At 35.2% G+C, this 20641-nt stretch overlaps 1 protein-coding gene and 1 pseudogene across 5 annotated transcripts in view; one reads left to right on the top strand and one right to left on the bottom strand.

Moving 5' to 3' along the window:
* Window positions 1–20641, top strand: part of AGO3 (argonaute RISC catalytic component 3) — a 127738-nt gene that overhangs the window by 41157 nt on the left and 65940 nt on the right. Inside the window, exons 4-5 of one of the 5 annotated variants that reach the window (XM_027109112.1) lie at window positions 1382–1590; window positions 2394–2530. In XM_027109112.1, coding sequence (XP_026964913.1) covers window positions 1382–1590; window positions 2394–2530 — 346 coding nt within the window. The other 4 variants (XM_027109113.1, XM_027109117.1, XM_027109114.1 and 1 more) reach the window with 4 other exon arrangements.
* On the bottom strand, window positions 19884–19962 carry LOC113622497 (uncharacterized; annotated as a pseudogene).

Genomic DNA, 20641 nt, shown 5'->3' with positions numbered 1-20641 from the left:
CATGACACATCTTTTTTTTTTTTTTGAGTATTTCCTTACTTTTGGGCACAAGATGTTCCAGGTTCATCTTGTGTTTTCCCTGCTGTAGTCCTGCAACCAGCCATATCTCAAAGGTACACTGGTTTCTTTTAGTTAGGGAATACAATTTAGAAACCAAAATCTGGGTACTGGATGTGCTCATTGCTGCCGGGGTATATGTGCTTATAAGCCCTTTCAATGGACAGAGATAGAAAATATAAATACATAAATAAGTAAATAGATAAACAAAACAGATAATAAATATTACATTCATATAATAAACCTAACATATGTATCCTGCAAGTACCACTTATTGTATGCAATATTGTACAGTATGTTTATTGGAAATCATGAATTCAAACTGATTCTTCCAGTTCTAGTCTATCCCAAAAGGATTCTTCCTTTACTCCCTACATTGCATATTTGTGTCTTGCTTCTCCTTTAAACCCCTGACTCTCCAAAATATTACCACTTTTACTTATTTGTTCAGTCCTACAGTACATATAAAATAGTTTCTGAATTACTACACTATATCACTACAGAAAACAAACATAGTAGTAAGAGTTTAAGGTTTTATTTTGTATGCAGTTCTTTCCCACCCACCCCTCCTCCACACCCCTAACCAAGAGTATAGTCAAAATATATTATGTTCAGGAGTTACCTGAATTAGTGTTTTCTTTTCTTTCTTTCTTTCTTTTTTTTTTTTAATATTCTTTCAATCTGGCTATGTTATTTGTTTGAAATGCATTTGGTTTCATTTGATTTTGTATTTATTCAGTTTTAGTTTTTTCTCTCCATCCTTGTTGATCTTATTTTTATTTTTTTAATGTTATAGAACTTAATTTAACATGCTTCCAAAAGTCAAAACTAAGCTGAAAAATATACTCAGAATTGTTAATCCTTCCTTTATTTCTTCCAATCTGTTCTTTCATATCCTTTGAAAGTAACCCCTTTTTTTTGTTGTTTCTGATTCATGCTTTCTGTGTTTCTTTTTACAAAAATAAGCAGATATATGAATATTTTTCCATTTCCCCCTTTCTCACATAAAATATGGCATACTATTTGTAATCTCTTGTACTTGCTTTTTTTCACATAACAGTGTAGCTTGGAAATTATTCCATAGCAGTTCCGTTACCTTTTTTTTTTATATCTGCCTAAATGGTCATTTAGGTAATTTCCATATTTTGCAATGACAAAGAATGCTGGCATAAATAACTTATTTACATTTTAGTCTATCGATTTCACATTGAGATTGTTTTTTTTTTTATATTTGCCTTGTTTTCTCTTAAATATTTGTATCAGTTAAAAATTATTGTATTTATCTTTTAAAACTTTTACCAGTTGACTCTTCTCCCATCAACAGGTAGATTTAGATGTTACTTTACCTGGGGAAGGTGGAAAAGATCGACCTTTCAAGGTGTCAATCAAATTTGTCTCTCGGGTGAGTTGGCACCTACTACATGAAGTACTGACAGGACGGACCTTGCCAGAGCCACTGGAATTAGACAAGCCAATCAGCACTAATCCTGTCCATGCCGTTGATGTGGTGCTACGACATCTGCCCTCCATGAAGTGGGTGCTTCTGGCTTTTTTTTCCTCTTTAGGTTTTAAGTGTGAAAGCTTTCTTCCCAAAAGTAGGTTGTGCAGTCTTCCTTTGGTTAACCTTCAGATGTTGTATATTTTGATTATCGTAGTTGAAGAATAGCATGCATACAAATTCATTGAGAGAAGTAAGTTACATAAAATTCTCTGACTTGTGAAAGTAAATGCACATCATTAGCGTAGCTATTTTTTTCAGAAAAAAATGTCTAACCCTTTTTCTTAGGAGCTATAAATCTTAACTAACTGATACATTATCAGTTTTAGTATTTTAGTTAAATCACCGTGTTTTAAAGGTAATTTCATTGTTTGTATAATAGTATCAAAGTGTGTTGAAATTGTTACTTTTTTAATCACAGTAGCATCTCACATGTGTATATATATATCTATTTGTATATGTATAGGATCAGTGTGTCTTTTTAAAGAAAAATATTATGTCCTACAAACAACATTTATAGAAGTAGCTTTTTGATCAATAATTATTTATTCTTTAGCATTTTCTAAGGTTAGAACTATTTTTTAAAACTATTTTAAATAAAATTTAATCTTATTCAAATATTAGTTTTAAATATAGAGAATTTCAGTGAGGGATGGTGTTTTTTCATTTTGAGTGGTTGCTTTTTGATTTCACAAATTTGGAAAATGTTTAGTTTCATATATTCATAATGAGAGGCATTACTATAAGTTAAGATTATATCCTCTAGACTCACCTGTTCTGCAGATTTAAATACTCAATGGGAAGGAAAAGATTGAACATGCCATTTTAATTTTTGTAGATATACGCCTGTGGGGCGTTCCTTTTTCTCAGCTCCAGAAGGATATGACCACCCTCTGGGAGGGGGCAGGGAAGTTTGGTTTGGATTCCATCAGTCTGTTCGGCCTGCCATGTGGAAAATGATGCTTAATATTGATGGTAAGGGAATTAAAACCATGTTCTGTGCTGGGTAGTTGATTTCTATATGGCCTGTGTGTGTGTGTCTGTATATAAGTACATTTTATATGTAATTATATGTACTGGTGTCTTGAATTAATATTTGGACATATATTAAGACAAACTGGAAAAACCTTTATTTTTTATTGTATTTCATTTAGAAATCCTTTATATAGAACTTGTCCTGGAATGCTACTAAACATGAAGTAAGCAAATGGAAGCAAATGTAAAAGCCTTGACATGATCATCTGAGCAATTATAATTCATTTTTGTCCTTAACAATTATATAAGTCAGTATTTCATTATGAAATACATATTTTAAAGGAAGAGAAGTCTGTTGGTCTTGGTGACCCTTAGATTGTGCCTACTACTGATGTTTAATGTGGTGCTAATTGCATTCTCATTTTTAGGTGTTTTTTTTTTTTAAGAATATTTTCGAGTATATATAAAAGTAGAGAGAATAGTATGATAAACTGCTGCCTATGTAGCCAATATCCAGATTGTCAGGATTTTTCTGCCTTTGCTTAAACTATGTACATTTCTTCCTCTACTGTAGTAATTTTAAATCAAATCCCATACAGCATGTTATTTTTTCCCTACTACAGTGTGCACCTCTAAAAATATGGATGTTTTCTTACACAGTCACAATGCCACTATCATATGTAAAAAATTTAATCATTTATTTGTAGTTTCTAATCTCTGTCCATAATCAGATTTCCCTGATAGTCTCAGGGATAGTTGATTGGTTCTAATCAGGATTTAAACAAGATCCACACATCGCATTTGGCTATTATGCCTTTTAAAAATGTAGTAGTCCCATTTCCTTCCCTCTAGTTTCGTTTTGTTTTTTCCTTTTTTATGTCATTGACTTGTAGAAACTTTCACTTTTCCTGTTGAATATCCAAAAATCTGGATTTGTCTTTTGTTTTCTTGTGGTGTCATTGTCTTCTTCCTCTATCCCCTATATTTCCTGAAAATGAAAATTGGCCCTGTAAGCTTGATTCAATTCTGATTCATAAATGCTCTGTATTGTATCATATTAGGAGGCATATAGTATATAGTGGTCCCAACTTTAGTGGTACTAAGATTGATCAGTATGTTCAGAGACCAGTAGGCCTGATCTCTCCATTGTAAATTTCCCAGTCGGTCTTTCAGTCACTGATATTCCATTCGTTGATCATTGTTACCTGAGTCATTTATTTCACTAGTCATTTTTTCACTAGAAAAACTGGTATTTTTTCTAATTGTTATTCCTTTTACATTAGGTGGAATTCTTATGTGGAAAATCACATTGTCCTGTTGATAATTCATAGTCTTTGATAGCTTTCTTGCTTTCTGGCACAGCAGAATTTTCCAGATTCATCCTGTATTTCCTCCTCTATACCTGGAATCAGCCATTCCTCCAAGGATCCCTGGGTCTTTCCAGATCAGTACATAGTTTTGTCATTATTTTCAGCTGCATCTACCATTGTGGGGATACGTCGAGATGATGTATTTTTAAAGTCATCTTTAGGTGTATACTAGGGCTGTTGTTTTTTTTTGCAGTACGCAGGCCTCTCACTGTTGTGGCCTCTCCTGTTGCGGAGCACAGGCTCCGGACGCGCAGGCTTAGTGGCCACGGCTCACGGGCCCAGCCACTCCGCGGCATGTGGGATCTTCCCGGAACGGGGCATGAACCCGTGTCCCCTGCATCAGCAGGCGGACTCGCAACCACTGTGCCACCAGGGAAGACTAGGGCTGTTTTTAATTATTTTCCATTTCAGAACATCATTCATATATATATATTTTTTAATTCATTTATTTATTTATTTTTGGCTGTGCTGGGTCTTCTTTTCTGTGCGTGGGCTTTCTCTAGTTGCGGCGAGCGGGGGCCACTCTTCATCGCGGTGCGCGGGCCTCTCACTGCCGCGGGCCTCTCACGTTGCAGAGCACAAGCTCCAGACGCGCAGGCTCAGTAGTTGTGGCTCACGGGCCCAGCCGCTCCACAGCATGTGGGATCTTCCCGGACCGGGGCACGAACCCGTGTCCCCTGCAATGACAGGCAGACTCTCAACCACTGCGCCACCAGGGAAGCCCCATTCATATATTTTTATTTTTAAGATAGATTCCAGGAGGTGAGATTGATGGGTCAAAAGCAGATATATTTGTAATTTTGATTGTTACTGCCAGATTGCCCTCCACTGAGATTGTAAATATTTTGCATCAGTAAATGAGACTACCTGTTTCCCTATACCTTTGCCACTAGAGGTGTCAAACTCTAGATTTTTGTCAATCAGATTTACAAGAAATAGTTTCCTTATGTACTATTATTTTGCATTTGACCATCTTTTCACATATGTAAGGGCCACCTTATTTCTTTTTTATTAATTCTTTATGTCCTTTGCTCCTTTTTTTCTGTTGGATTTTTGGTCTTATTTACTGAGAGAGCTTTCTGAAATCAAGGAGATTAGCCCTTTGTGATATGAATTGCAAATATTATCCCTAGGTTGTTATTTGTCTTTTGATCTTTGGTGTGGTCTTGTTTTTGCTTTTTGTCATGTAGAAAGTTGTCTTTTGGTGGGGCTGTGTGTTTCAGTCAGTCCTTTCTTTTATAATTTTAATATCTTCTAGGGCTAGTCTCATTTTTCTCTTCAGGATTTCTAGGCCATTCTTACTTATCTCACTATATAAGCTTTAGAAATACCTTGTCAGAACTAGTGGTTATGGGAGGATGGACTGTTACTTTTACTGTGACCTCATTATATTTTTAAGTTAAGTTACTGAGTCTTAAGATAGTGAGTCTTTCTATCCAAGAAAACACTATGCCTTTCCATTTGTTCAGGATTGCCTTTGTTTACTTCAGGAGTGTTTTAAAGTTTTCCTCACATAAAATTTGCACATTTCTTATTATCATTCCTGGATATGTCCTCTCTCTCTTTTTTCCCTATTAAATGGGTTTATAGATTCTAACTGGTTATTGTTTATGTACATGAAGGCATTTAATTTCTGTATAGTAACTTTTTTCTCTCTGCCTTATTGAATTCCATTAACTTTTCAAGTGATTTCCTTGCAGTTTCTAGGTTATAATCATTTCATCTATGATAGTGATAGGTTTACGTCTTCCTTTGGATTTTTATACCTCTAATATTTTTTATCAGATTATATTGACTAATTAGATAGGACAGTGTTAACCATTAGAGAATAGTGGGCATCCTCTTTTTATTCCTTACTTTAGAAGGAATGCTTCCAGTGTTTCTGCATTAAATACATATATGTATATGTATGTATATGTTTAGGAGCATCTGTTGGTTCCTATTTTGAGTACTTTTAATCAAGAATGGATGTTGAATTTTGTCAGATGTCTTTTAGTGGCTATGGAGCTGATGATATGATATTTCTCTTCTTTTTTAACAAACACTGAACTAAACATGTGGTTTTGGATTATTTTAATGCGATGCTGGAATCTGTTTTTTAATGCTTTACCTTTTTAATCAAATTGCAAAAAGTAAGATTGATCTGATCTGCAATCTTCTCTTTTTTTATGCAGTCTTTTTCAAGTTTTGGTATTAATATTTTATTTCATAAAGAATTTAGAAGTTTCCCATTTTCTAAAATGTACAACAGTTTTTAAATAGTATTGAAATTATCAGCTCTTTTAAGATTTGGTAGAATTCCCCTGTAAAATCTTGTGGCCTGGTGTGTTTTGTTTTGTTTGGTGGGTAGCTCTTTTAAATCTTTCATTTATTTTGTGAAAAATCAGTCTGTTTAGAAATATATATTTTATCTATATCTAATGTATCTTCACTAAGTAGTTCCTTTTTTTTTTTTTTTTCAGTTTTGTCTACTTCTGTGGTTTATCCCCATAGTTTCTTTTTTATATTTGTGCTTTGTTCTTTTTACTCTTAATTAGGAGAGGTAGTAGTTTAATCAACGGGTTCTCCCCACCTCCCCCCACCAAAGAGCTTTTGAATTTTTTTCTTAGTTCTCTGGCTTTCTGTTTTCTGACTCCTTAATTTCTCTTTTTAGCTTTATAAATTTTTTCTTCCACTTTTCTTCAGTTAATTTAGTTGTTTTTCCTTCCTTTTTGAACTATATTAGTAACATTTAATTTCATTTCTTCTTATTAAAAAAAGTATTTAAAAAAATTATTTCGGGAATTCTTTGGTGGTCCAATGGTTGGGACTCCGCACTTTCACTGCTGAGGGTGTGGGTTCGACCCCTGGTCGGGAAACTAAGATCCTGCAGGCCGTGTGGCATGGCCAAAAATAAAAACAAACAAAAACCAAAAAGAACAGTTATTTTTCTTCTTATCACTGTTTTAGCTATGTTCCAAAACTTCTAATACCTAGTTTTTTATTATATCATTTTCTCAAAACACCACAGATTTCATTTGTATTTCCCATATTATCCAAATGTTGTTTGAGAGACTTTTTAAATTTTCAGATTGAAGATCTTTTTATTTTCTGATTGTGTTATAAATTTCTAGTTTCATTTTGCTGTTAATCAGAAAATGTGGTTTGTATTTCTGTTTTTAGAATTTGTTGAGGGTTTTTTTTTTTTTAGTAACCTAATATATGGTCAGATTTTGTGAATGAAAGTTCAATAGCTATTTGAAAATAAGATATAATCAATTTTTAGGATAGAGTTAAATGAATATTCATCAGCACTTCAATTTTGATTATGTTGTTTAGATCATCTATTTCCTTATTTATTTTTGTTTACTTGTCTCAGATGGGAGAAATAAATTTAAATTTCCTATTGTGTTTCTATTTCTTCTTATATTTCCACTTTCATGATGTTGCTGCTATAGTATTGGGAGCATATGTACACCTATCTGTATTCTTCATTGATTTATACCCTTTACAATGATAAAGTGACTTTTTTTGTACTTTTGGGCCAAAAGTCTACATTGTCTAACAAAAGGATTATAATCCATGTGGTATGTTTTCTGTGCTTTTTAAATGCTAGTTCTGTTATTAGGAAAGATTTTTTTTTTTTCTCATCAGTGGTTACCTTCATATAATAATCATCTTTCCCTCTCTTTAAAACAGTATCTTTTGCTTTCCTTAATCAGTAACATTTATATTAGCTTTATTCTTTTCCTTCCCTTCTTTCCTCCCTCTCCTTTTTTAACTAGTTTTAGCCAATATAGCATTATTTTATTGTTGTTATGATTTTGCTTAAATTTATACTACTTGACTTTCAACTTTGATTCCTGTCTATTACTGTAGAGTGAAATCAGTGAGTTTATGCTACTTTTTATGATTTTTCTGTTATTCATTTATTTGTATATATTACTGTTCCAGTGTTTTTTGAGCATGTTAACAGTTACATTCCATTCTGTCACCTGTATATTCATTCGTTTTCAGCTTAAATCTACAGTTATATGTGTTGGTGCTAACTGCAAGTCCTTTTGCTAAAATTTTTCCTGTCATCTCTTGGTTGCAGTTTGTCCTCAAGTTGTTACTTCAGGAAGGGCTCATATGAGTAAGAGCTGAGTTTTTGCATATTGAAAACCATTTGTCTATAGCCTTTTTCCTGAAGGACTGCTTGGCTAGACATAAAATGATTGAACCACACTTTTTTTTCATTCAATTTTTTCTTATTGAAGTATAGCTGATTTCCATGTTGTGGCAGTCTCTGCTGCACAGCAAAGTGACTCAGTTCTACACGTAGAGACATGCTTTTTTTTTTAATATTCTTTTCCATTATGGTATATCTGAATGACACTTTCTTGAGTTTCTTAAAGGTATTTTCCCACTGTCTTCTCACAGTGAATGTTCAATAGAGAAATATGATGTCAGCAGATTTTCTTTTCCCTAGAAGGGACCTGCTTTTTTTGTCTGGTTGCTGAAAATATTTTTTACAATTATTTTACTAGATTTTTTTCTCAGTGTTGAGCATTTTGGGTCAGTTTTATTTAAAACATGGGATTCCCTTTGAAAATGTAGGTTCAACTCTTTTATCTTTTTTTTTAATCTGTCATTTTATTTTCTTTTAAAAAAAATTCCATCCTACTTGCTCCTTACTGTGCCTTTTGTGATATAATTTTTACCATTTGCTCAGTCTTCATTTTTTGAATTTGAAAAAGTCTTTTTCTTCCATTTCTTTCATGAGTTCTCAGTGCTTATTTCATCTTCTCTTAACTGTTTGTCTTTCCCCTTAGTTCTTAAATTTCTGCTCTGAGATCTTTCTTCATAGCTGCATTAAGAAGTTTTGAATTCATGTTAAAAAGTAGTGTTATAATTTTTTATCTACTTCGTGGTGGTATTTTCTGTTGAGTTTTCTTTGTCACGGATGTTGTGCTGCTTTTTTACATTTTTTAAATGGTATTTTTGTATGGATACTTATCACTTTTGTTATTCGTATTTGAATGAGATGAGTTTTCCCAAACCACCTATTAGAAGAGACTGGAGTGGGAGAGGGAGGTGGGACAGGACATTAGGAGCAAGGTGGTTTTCCAGGTTTCTCTGCTCAAGGCCTCTGTCCTCTGTTGTTCTGATGGGTTCTTTCTTCAAAATAAATCACATCTCTTTTGCCTCTGAGTAATATATGTTTAAGGAGTTTCTGCTACCAGGGGAATTCAGCTCCTGCCCTTTTTTTTTTTTTTTTTTTTTTTTTGGCGGTATGTAGGCCTCTCACTGTTGTGGCCTCTCCCATTGTGGAGCACAGGCTCCAGACACGCAGGCTCAGCGGCCATGGCTCACCGGCCCAGCCACTCCGCGGCATGTGGGATCTTCCCGGACCGGGGCACGAACCCGTGTCCCCTGCATCGGCAGGCGGACTCTCAACCACTGTGCCACCAGGGAAGCCCAACTCCTGCCTTTGAAAGTGCCTGCTCAAACAATAGCAATTAGAGAATTTGTGAAGAGTACATGGTGGTTCACTGTACTCTTCTTTTAACTTTTCTCCAAGTTTGACATTACAGAGGAAAAATGCAAGCCTTGGTTTTAGAAGGGTAATCCTATCTGAGCTCTGTCACTTCTAGTTCACCCTCTACTCACTCTCATGACACTTTCTACACCTCCTTTCTCTACTTCCTTCTGAGATTTCCCCCATTCAATCTCAGAACTAAACATTGCACTTCCCACTTAGGGTAGGACCCTCTCTCTCTGGAGTGTAAATTTACTCTTGCCCCACTAGGCTTTCTTTCATCTTTCATGTCTTTCTCCCTTGCATAGGTTCTACTAGTCCCAAGTACTTTGGGCCATATTTACTTACAATCTGGCATTTTCAGGTTTTTATTGTCTCCTAGGTTCATTGAAGATGTAGGATGTTTTTTCCTTTTCTTTTCTCTCTTTTTTACATTATCTTTGTTGCTCTGTATCGAGTTCTAGGAGGAAAGTGGGAAATTTTGGAAATAAATTGCTGCTATTTTCCTCCTGGAACTTAAAGTTCAGCTTTGGATATTACTAAAAAATAATTTCTAAATAACCCATTGGTTGAAGAAATCACAAATTTTAAATATTTTGAACTGAAGAGTATTGAAAATAGTACATATCAGAATTGGTATGATTAGCTAAAGCAATGCTTAGAGAGAATTTAAAACCTTAAATGCCTATTAGAAAAGAAGAAAAGCATCAATTACCTATACATTCATCTTAATAAGTTAGAAAAATAACATAATTAAATGCAAAGAAAAATAGAAGGAAATAAGAGTTAAAAACAGAAAATAATGAAATAGAAAACAAATTTACCTCTATCCTGTAGGTAGGAAGACTTCAAAAGTTTTCAAGAAGGATAGTGACATGATCATATTTGTTTTCCAGAAAGAGACCTCTGGCAGCAGTGTGGAGAATAGATAGAGGAGAAAAAAACTAATCTGAGAAGCCAGTTAGGAGGCTTTTTCAATCACTAGTTCAGGTAAGAGATGGTGATGGTCTAATGTGGGATGGAGAGGAAGGAACATATTACAAAGATTAAGTTGAAAAAATAGGTTTAAAAACCATGTCCAGAAAAAAACTTTGGGTATAGTTACTGGTACATGGAACTGATTGGAAATGAAGAGACCAGAAGGTTTACTAGGTTTTTGAAGGAAATGGTTTTTGGAAGTAAAGCTACAATCTTAGTGTATTAGGTTCAACCAGAGAAGCAGAACCAGTAGGAGACACATAGAGAGAGAGAGCGATTGGGCTTACACAGTTGTAGGGGCTAGCTAGTCAAGTCTGAAATCCTTAGGGTAGGCTATCAGGAAGGGCAGGCTAGAACACATGGGTATGGGCTGTAGCTGCTGTCCATAGGTGGAATTTCTTCTCTCTCTTGGGGATACCTCAGCCCCGTTTTTAAGGCCTTTCAACTGACTAAATGAGGCCAACTCAGATTATCCAGGATAATATCCCTTTAATTACATCTATAAAATATCTTCACAGCAATACCTAGATTAGTGTTTGATTGAATAACTGACAAGTAGTAGCCTAGCCGAATTGACATATTAAAAATAAAAAAACAAAACCCCATACCTGGCCTACAGAATTCTATGATTATTCAGTCTTTGAAACAACCTTCATATTCCCAAACCTTCAGTGACTGTGCTAGCTAACTGTGCTGGCTTTTATAAACTAGCTTTCGAGAAGGGCAGACTCACCAACATACATTCAGAATAGCGACTCATTCATACCAGGTACGAATGATAATACTGAATATGGGAGGTAGGTCTGCTGTTGCTGGTTAGCTGGCAGTATATACCATGTATAAATATGTCAAATGTAAATATGTCTAAAGCTTGAGGATTCTATGGAACATATGGACAGAGTCATCTAGTATGTAGTTGGAAATGCAGATGTGAAAATCTGTAGTGGTGTGAGCTAAAAGTAAAAGTTTTGGGACTCCTTAGTATATAAATCCATATTTGAAACTCTGAAAATGGAAAAACTTTAGAAATAGTATTTAGATTGAAAACAGGAATGAAAAGGATAGAGCCATGGAGAATACTAGCATTTAAGGAAGAGGAACCAGTGAGCAATTAATGATTATCACAGGCAGTATGAGAGCCAAGAAATGGTGTCAAGGAAGCCAAGGGAGGAAACACATTCAGAGAGTAGATTTTACAGTTAAGCAGCGGAGCTTTTCCAGTAAAATCAAGAGTAAGACAAGGATGTCAGTACTATGATATTTAGTCACTATTGTGTTTGCTAACTTCTGTTCTTCTTACAGGTTTCAGTCTACATGTTACTTCCTTGAGAAGCGGTATTTGACACCCTTCTTGCCCCCCATCCAGCCATTCCCCCAAGTCTGAGTTAGGTATTTCTCTTATGTATTCCCATAGTACAGTATACTTCCCCTGTAATACCATGTGTCACCTTGAATTATAAGTGTTTATTATTCTTTGTCTCCTGTTAGAATGAAAGCTCCATGAAGCTAGGGACTGTCCATCTTATTCACCAGTCTACCTCCATGCCTGGCACAACTCTCGGTCATATTAAGCAAGGAATGAATAAATAAAACCAAGAACATGGAGGAGGAGTATCTAATTGAGCCTGGAAAGTTAGAAAAATATTTGTAGAAGTAAATGATGTCTTAACTGAGCTTTAGAAAATGTGATGACATTGAGAGTTTGGGTTGAAAAGGGGATACACAGGAATAAAAGATTTCTGAGAGGTCTCTAAAATATAAAACTTTATTGAAAGATATAAGTGAAGATCTGAATGAAAGAAATATATTAGGCTTATTGAGAAGACTCTGTTTGATAAGATGTCAATTCTCCCAAAATTAATCTGTAAATGCAATTTTAAGTAAAATCTCAATTGGGTATATAGTGAAACTTGATAAGTCAATATTAAGATTTATATGGAAAAAATAAGTGACGATGAAAAATCAATATAATTTTAAAGAAGAGTGAAGGGGGAGGAATTGCCCTCCTTATGTTGAAACTGTAACAATTTTAGCACACTTTTTAAACTGCAGGGACAGACAGATTAATGAAGCAGAATATAAAGCCTAGAAATAAGCTGTGTGTGTGTGTGTGTGTGTGTGTGTGTGTGTGTGTGTGTGTGTGTGTGGAAACTTTGTTGATATTAAGTTGGCATTTCAAATCACTGAGGAAAGAGTAAAATGTTTAATAAATGGTGTTTATGCTGTTGTTAACTATATGAAAAAAATAATTAGACGCATCTCACATCATATCCCAAATTTATTTCTAGGTGGATTGTAATCTAAAATTTGTAAAGCAAAACTTTAAAATTCTGTCAGGGACTTCCCTGGCAGTCCTGTGGTTAAGACTGCACGCTTCCAGTGCAGGGTGTGCAGGTTCCATCCCGGGTCGGGGAACTAAGATCCCATATGCCATGTGGTGTGGCCAAAATAAAAAATAAGATAAGATTCATTCAGAGAAAAAGTAAGAGAATATCTCTAACATTGAACAAAATGTAGAATGTATAAATCATAATAGAAAATACTGGTAAGCTTGGCTCTGTCAAAATTTAAAACTTATTTGTTATAAATACACCATAAACAAAGTTAAAATGCTAGAAGAATATTAAAGCATATATAACCAAGAGCTTTATGGGATATAAGGCAATCAGTTAAAAAAAAAAAAAGGTAATTCACAAAAGAGGAAACACAAATGGCCAATAGAAAATCAGATTCTCAAATTCATTAGTAATCAGGAAAATGCAAGTGAAATCAGTACCATTTCACACCTATCAGATTTATAAAAATTTAAGTCTTATATCAAATGTTGATGAGGATAAAGTATAAGGAAGTATCATGCACTGCTTATAGGCGTATGATTTGATACAACTACTTTGGAGGCCGTTTTCAATATCCAGTAAAGATGATATTGAACATGTCTTAAAACCCTTAATATACCATAGAGGTATCTTGCAAAAACTGAGACATTATTTGTAATAGCAGAAAATTGGAAACAGCCTGATTCCTGTCAATAACAGAATAAGTAAACATTGGAATGAGTACATAAATTGTTCTATTGTGGTATACTATGTAACAGTTAAATGAATGAACCAGGTCTACATATATCAACATGGATTATTATTGAAAACAATGTTGGGGGGATGATCAAATAGCAAAAGGTTATGTTACTACTTATGTGAATTTTTTTTTTTAAGTATATACTGGATACATACAAATGCAGTAAAAGTATTGAAACATAGATGGCGGTGCTTTGTGACCGCCTAGAGGGGTGGTATAGGGAGGGAGACGCAAGAGGGAGGAGATATGGGTGTATATGTATACGTATAGCTGGTTCATTTTGTTATAAAGCAGAAACTAACACACCATTGTAAAGCAATTTTACTCCAATAAAGATGTTAACAAAAAAACAAACCATAAAAACATAGATGGGACAAATACACACCAGTTTCAGTATAGTGGTTCCCTTTAGGAAGAAGGAAGGAAAGAAGAAAGAGGAATGAAATAGGTTGGTTGGGATAGGGAGAAGAGATAGACCTATAAGGCTACATGTTTCAGGAAACATGTGACAGTATGTTTATTTGTGTGAACAAAGTGTGTAGATAATTTCAGGTGCCACTGTGAAGCAAACAAACAAAAAGATCTGTGTTATCTTAATGAAATGAAATAAAACCTAAAATTTTATTTTCTTTTATTTATTTATTTTTGGCTGCATTGGGTCTTCGTTGCTGTGCACGAGCTTTCTCTAGTTGGGGCGAGCGGGGGCTACTCTTCGTTGCAGTGCACGGACTTCTCCTTGTGGTGGCTTCTCTTGTTGGGAGCACGGGCTCTAGATGCGTGGGCTTCAGTAGTTGTGGCGTGTGAGCTTCAGTAGTTGCAGCTCGTGGACTCTAGAGCTCAGGCTCAGTAGTTGTGGCTCACGGGCTTAGTTGCTCTGCGGCATGTGGGATCTTCCTCGACCAGGGCTCAAACCCGTGTCCCCTGCATTGGCAGGTGGATTCTTAACCACTGTGCCACCAGGGAAGTCCCAAAGCCTAAAATTTTAAACGGGTTTATTCTTATGAGACTGATGTGCTGCCTACTGTGCTAAGAAGGCACTTAAATGAGTTTATTTTTAAATCGTCAATAATATATAATGCTGCTGTGAAAAATAATGAGGGAAAATATTACACTGACCACCTTACTTGCTTATATTTCCTTTCTTGTTTGTGTGGTTTTGATTTTGCAACCCTTCCACTTGGTATATTGCACTGAACAAAATAGTCTTTATTGAACTTGAAATCAACCAGAGAAGATTAGTATTGAGCAATATAATGAGTACTACGAGGAAGTACTAAGTGCAGTGGGACTGCGTAACAAAGGGATCCATTCTAGTCTCCGTGTTCAAGGAACTTTTCTCTGAGGAAGTGACAGGTGGGAGCTAGGTGAAATTTGCGGTGGAGATAAGCATGGAATAGTACTTTAAGAAAGCAAGCAATTTAATTCTAATTGTGTGACTTAATCTTGTCTTCAAAATGATTGTTTTCATGGTGTTTAATATCCTAACTCTCAACTATGTAACTTTAATGAATTTTACCAATCTTAGACACACAAAAAACTTTTTTTCACATTTCATTATCTCTGAAATCAGGAGATGTCTTGCAGTAGATCGTTTGTCACAGTTGAATTGGCAAATTTCTCTTTTAGGATACACACAATACTGATGTACCTTACCATAATTGGCATTTTAGAGTCAATGAAATGCAGAATATTTTTTTAGGTTGGCCTGCCTTTAGGCCTAACTCATTTGCAACTTGCATTTAATTTTTGTAATTATGCATTTTAAGAGCATCAGAGTGAATCTCGGGAATTCCCTGGTGGTCCAGTGATTAGGATTCCGCACTTCGACTGCCGAGGGCGCAGGTTCAGTCCCTGGTCAGGGAACTAAGATCTCACAAGCCGTGCAACACAGCCAAAAAAGAGTGAATCTGGTACTTATTAGTTGTATGTCCCTGAAGATATTTTTGTTTACCACAGGGAGAATGCTAAACATTTTACATTAATTACAGTCAGCCCTTGTTACCTGGGTACCATGTATACTGAGGGCCGACTGTATTATGTCATTTTTTTATAAGGGACTTGAGCATCCACCGACTTTTGATATCCAAAGGGAGTCCTAGAACCAATCTCCCCAAGGAACCAAAAGACAACTGTATCTCCTATGAACGTCATCACAGTTGTATGAGTTAAGTGATACCCCCAACTGAAGTCTAGAGACAAAATCTAAACTTTCTCTAAAGTGACTTTCTCTCTCGAAATGTCACATAGTTTGTATTTTATATTTTTATTAATGTATTGATATATGTAATATAACCTATTAAAGGTATATTTAGATATAACTATATTTGAGGCACAATAGTTATTATATTTAAATGATAGAGGTCAATTTTTCTGATTCCAGAGGTTATGCCCTTAATATTCACAGCTCTTTACTGCATCCTTTAAGAGGCAAGATTCCTGGCAGACAAATCTCAGACCCAGGACATCTGAGTTGAGAAATGTTTTTTATTTTTATATACTTTATTTACTTCTTTGTGCTTTTCAGTAAAAAGTAGCTTTCTATAAAACATTCACTATTTTGCTACTAGAAGAAAGTAGTCATAATATATAAATGGTTGTAGAATTTGGTAATTATAATTTATGCTGCTTAAGAGTCAAAAGTTCTCACTGAATATGCTTCCTTTGCAAGGAAAACAGATTTCTAATAAGTAATTTATTAATCACAATATTAGTGTTGCTTGCTTCATATGTTTGTCTTCAGTTCAGGTATAAGATCCCTAAGGTTAAGAAATAATTTGATTTTTACAGTATTCAAATTAGTCCTCAGAAGTAGATCAAAGCAGAATATTTCTTTAGGGTGAAAGGGTCAGGCAACAGGGCAGGAACTTTATCAGCACTGGTCAAGCTCAGCCAAGTAAAGATACCTGTATCAGGCTTGTCTAGTCTATCCTCACATTAGAAAAAGAGTATAATGGCATCAGGAATTTCAGTGACAGTCTAATCAAATCTGTTTCTTGACCCATACTGCTTCAGTCTGATAGAGTATGTTCATATTTGGTGCACAGCTGTCCTCTTGGGATCAAACTTCACTATCTGTATCCCTTCCTACCCCTCCCCCCTTTTTTAGAAGTTTCATGAGAAAAGGGTACACAGGAGGCAAAATTTTTTGATGCCTTACACATTGGAAAATGTATCAACAAACCTAAATGAAAGTTCAGCTAGGTTTCTAGGTTGGAAATAATTTTCCTTCATAAATTTGAAAGTGGTGCTCCACTTTTTAAATAGCTTTAGTGAGGTTTTGTTTCCCTTGTATTACTTTCTGGAAAATTTCCTTACCTTCATTTTCTAACCCCCTTCGCTTTTTAAAATTTCTATTCGTTCTTTTTTATTTCCTGAATGTTATTTTATAGTAGCATACTATTCTTGTTTCATATATGGTAGTATCTTCTCTAAGCTCACTGTAGATCATTTATTTTGGGGTATTATTTTTCTTACACATGCTTATGCTTCCTCCAAATTCTTTTTTTGTTTGTTTGTTTGTTTTGATCATTATCCTCCATTTTGGAAGCTTCCTTCAAGCACATAGTATCCTTGATTATTTATTCATGATGCATTGGGACTCTAAAACACTGACTAGATGCTTTGAATTCATCAGTGGAGCCTGTTTACTTTGAGCTTTATCATAGGGTGATTTGATTGGGCTGATGTTGGGGAACCTATAATGTTAGTTTATCCTTAGGTCTTACCTGGTCAAATTACCCAAAGATGAGCCCTCCAAACCTCCTGCTTGAAGGGTAATAGTCTTCATTACCTGCGATCTGGAAGCCAAGTTGGGGATTCTGGCTTGGGGAATGTCTGCATTCAGCATTTAATATTTATAGTTACTTAATTCCTTGTTTTGGGTACAGTCCTGTGCCCTTAATTGTGCCTGACATCCTCCCTCCAAAAGTCTTTTACTTTTTCCAGAGAATACACCTACAGTTTATGCCAGGATAAAGACGAGGCAGTTGTTCCGCAATGTGAATGGAGCTGAACAAGGGATCTAGGATTCTACCTGCTTCTCAAACAGCTTTCCTCTTCATTTTTCTGCACTACCCCCATCCTTTTATCACCGGTTTCAGAGGTACCTAGCACTGCCATTTCTCACGCCTTCTGAGGATTCTATCTGCTATGTCAGTTACAACTTGTCTACTCGCTTTTCATCTTCTAAAATGTTGGTGCATTTTCTGTTTTCTGTTCTCCCTTCCTTCTAGGTTTATGTCTTTTTTCTTTCTTTCTTTCTTTCTTTTAATTCCTTACCATGGCTATAGTGGAGTTTGAGGAAAGAATGAAATGAGCTGCTTGTGGTTCCTCTGCCATCCTAACCCAGGATCTGTCCTTAAAAGGCAGAGGCTTTGTCTGAGTCATCTTTAAATTCCAACCCACAAAAGAGTCCCTGATATGGTAGGTACTTGATGAATGTTTAAATGGATGGTTAAGTCTTGTTTTACATCTGTAAAACTCAGTAACAAGTTTGTGCTAGAGGCCTAGTTTCTTGCCATCTGGACCTCTCAACAGGGCTGGTTAAGTGTTGTCATGATATTGTGGCTGGCTTCCTCTGGAGCAAGTAATCCATGATAGAGCAAGGCAAAAGCTGTAATGACATTAAGGCCTAGCATTGAAAACTATATTCTGCCAGTTTTGTAATGTCTTATTAGTTATATAAACCAGTTATATTCAGTGTAGGAGAGACACAAACGTGGAAATCCCATGAGGCAAGACTTATTATTAGGGACCGTCTTTGGAGGCAGGCTAGCACACACACTTTCTATCTTAAGCTAGAATAAGAACAAATTAAACCCAAAGTAAGTAGAAGGTAAGAAATAATAAAGATCAGAGCAAAAATTAATAGAAAAACAATATAGAAAGTGAATGAAACCAAAAGTTAATTCCTTTTAAAAAGCTAATAAAAATTTTAAACTCCTAACAAGGCTAATCAAGAAAAATAAAAAAATAAAACTGATTACTAGTGTCAGGAATGAAAGAAGGGGTTATCACTAAAGATCCTTCAGAACTGAAAGATTAATAAGGGAATGTTAGGAACAAATTTATGCCAATTAATCTGATAAATGAAACACAACTTTACAAAAATTGGCTCAAAGAAAATTGGAATAGCCTTGTATCTATTAAGGAAATTAAATCCATAATTCTTTCTAACAAAGAAAACTCCAGTCCCAAATCATTTTGCTGCTGAATTTTATCTAACATTTAAGGAAAAATAATACCAATCTTTCACAAATTCTTTCAGAAAACAGAAGAAGAAGAAAGGCTTTACAACTCAATTTTATGAGGCTAGTATACCCCGGAATCTGACACCTGACAAAAACAATGTAATCCTCTCAACAGACAGAAGAAATCATTTGACACATTTTAACATTTTCATGATAAAAATTTGTAACAGACTAGCAGTAAAAGGAAACTTATTCAGCCTGATCTAAGCATCTAGAAAAACATACAGGCATCATCATACTAAATGATAAAAAGTGTGAATGATTTTGCCATAAGATTAAGAAGAAGGCAAGAATACTTGCTCTCACTACTTCTAACATGGTGCTGGTGGTCCAAGAAAAATAAAGGCATAATATTGTAGAGGAAGTAATACAACTATCTCAGTTTGCAGAAGACATAATTGTTTACGTAAAAAATCCTAAGAAATCTACCAAAAAAAACCAAATCCTACTAGAATTAATAGATGAATTTAGCAAGATTACAAGACACTAGTTGCATATACAAAAAGAAAATACTAGCAGTATAATAAATAATACCCAGCATTCAACAATTAGAAAAGTGAAAAACACATGTACCATTCATAATATCAAAAAATGTAGGGCTTCCCTGGTGGCGCAGTGGTTGGGAGTCCACCTGCCGATGCAGGGGACATGGGTTCGTGCCCCGGTCCGGGAGGATCCCACGTGCCGCGGAGCGGCTGGGCCCGTGAGCCATGGCCGCTGAGCCTGCGCGTCCGGAGCCTGTGCTCCGCAACGGGAGGGGCCACAACAGTGAGAGGCCCGTGTACCGCAAAAAAATAATAATAATAATATTTAGGAATAGATTTTAAAAGAGATGTACAAGCCCTCTACACTGAAAGCTACAAAGCATTCCTGACAAAGATAGGAAGATATAAATAAACAGAGATACCATGTTCTTGGCCCAGAAGCCTCAAATTCTTAGGATGTCCATTATCCCCAAATTGATCTGTAGACTCAACACAATCCCAGAATCTCACCAGGCTTTCTTTTTGTTTTTTTTTTTATAATATAAATTGACAAGCTGATTCTAAGATTTATGTGGAAATGCAGAGAACCTAGAATAGCTAAAACCATTTTGAAGAGGAACAGAGTTGGAGGATTCATAATCCCTGATTTGAAGACATGCTATAAAGCTACAGTAATCAAAGCTGTGATATTGGGGTTAAAGATGGACATACAAATCAGTTTACATGATAGCTATAGATACTACACTTGATCTTAGCCAAAAGGCTAAGAAGTGATTAGAATAGCTAGAAATAGCTAGAAATAGACCCACTTACGTGGTTGATTGATATTTGACAAAGGGGCCAACATTCAATGGGGAAAGAATAGTCTTCTCAATAAACGATGCTAGAACAGCTGAGTATTTGTACAAAAAAAAAACCATTAAAACTGAGAAATTTGTAAGAAAAGAGGAAAAATATTCATGTCCTTGGAATAGACAAAGATTTCTTAATATGTTGGAAACCTCATCTAAATGAACACATTCTCTTAAGAACACTGTTAAGAAGATGAAAAGACAAGCTACTGCTGGGAGAAAATATTTGCATAACATATCCTAAACAAAAGATTTGTGTCCAGAATATATGAGAAACTTGCACAACTCAGACAATTTTAAAAAGTGGTCAAAATCAGACACTTCGCAAAAGATTATGGGAATGGCCAGTAAGCACTTGAGAAGATGCTAAACATCATTGGTCATCTGGAAGATGCAGGTAAGAACCACAGTGAGATATCACTTCATACCTGCTAGATTCGCTAAATCAAAAAGACTGGCAATACTAAGTGTTGGTAAGGATGTGGAGCAATCAGAAATGGTAGGAGTATAAAATTGTACAACCACTTTGAAAAATATTTTGGCAGATTCTTTTTTTTTTTAATATTTATTTATCTTTGGCTGCATTGGGTCTTCGTTACTGTG

The sequence above is a fragment of the Aethalodelphis obliquidens genome, unplaced genomic scaffold, assembly GCF_003676395.1.
Source record: "Aethalodelphis obliquidens isolate GAN/ISIS:26980383/991018 unplaced genomic scaffold, ASM367639v1 scaffold9, whole genome shotgun sequence".
Classification (NCBI taxonomy): domain Eukaryota; kingdom Metazoa; phylum Chordata; class Mammalia; order Artiodactyla; family Delphinidae; genus Aethalodelphis; species Aethalodelphis obliquidens.
The sequence above is the reverse complement of the archived record's forward strand: the minus strand, read 5'-3'. Positions and strand labels throughout refer to the sequence as shown.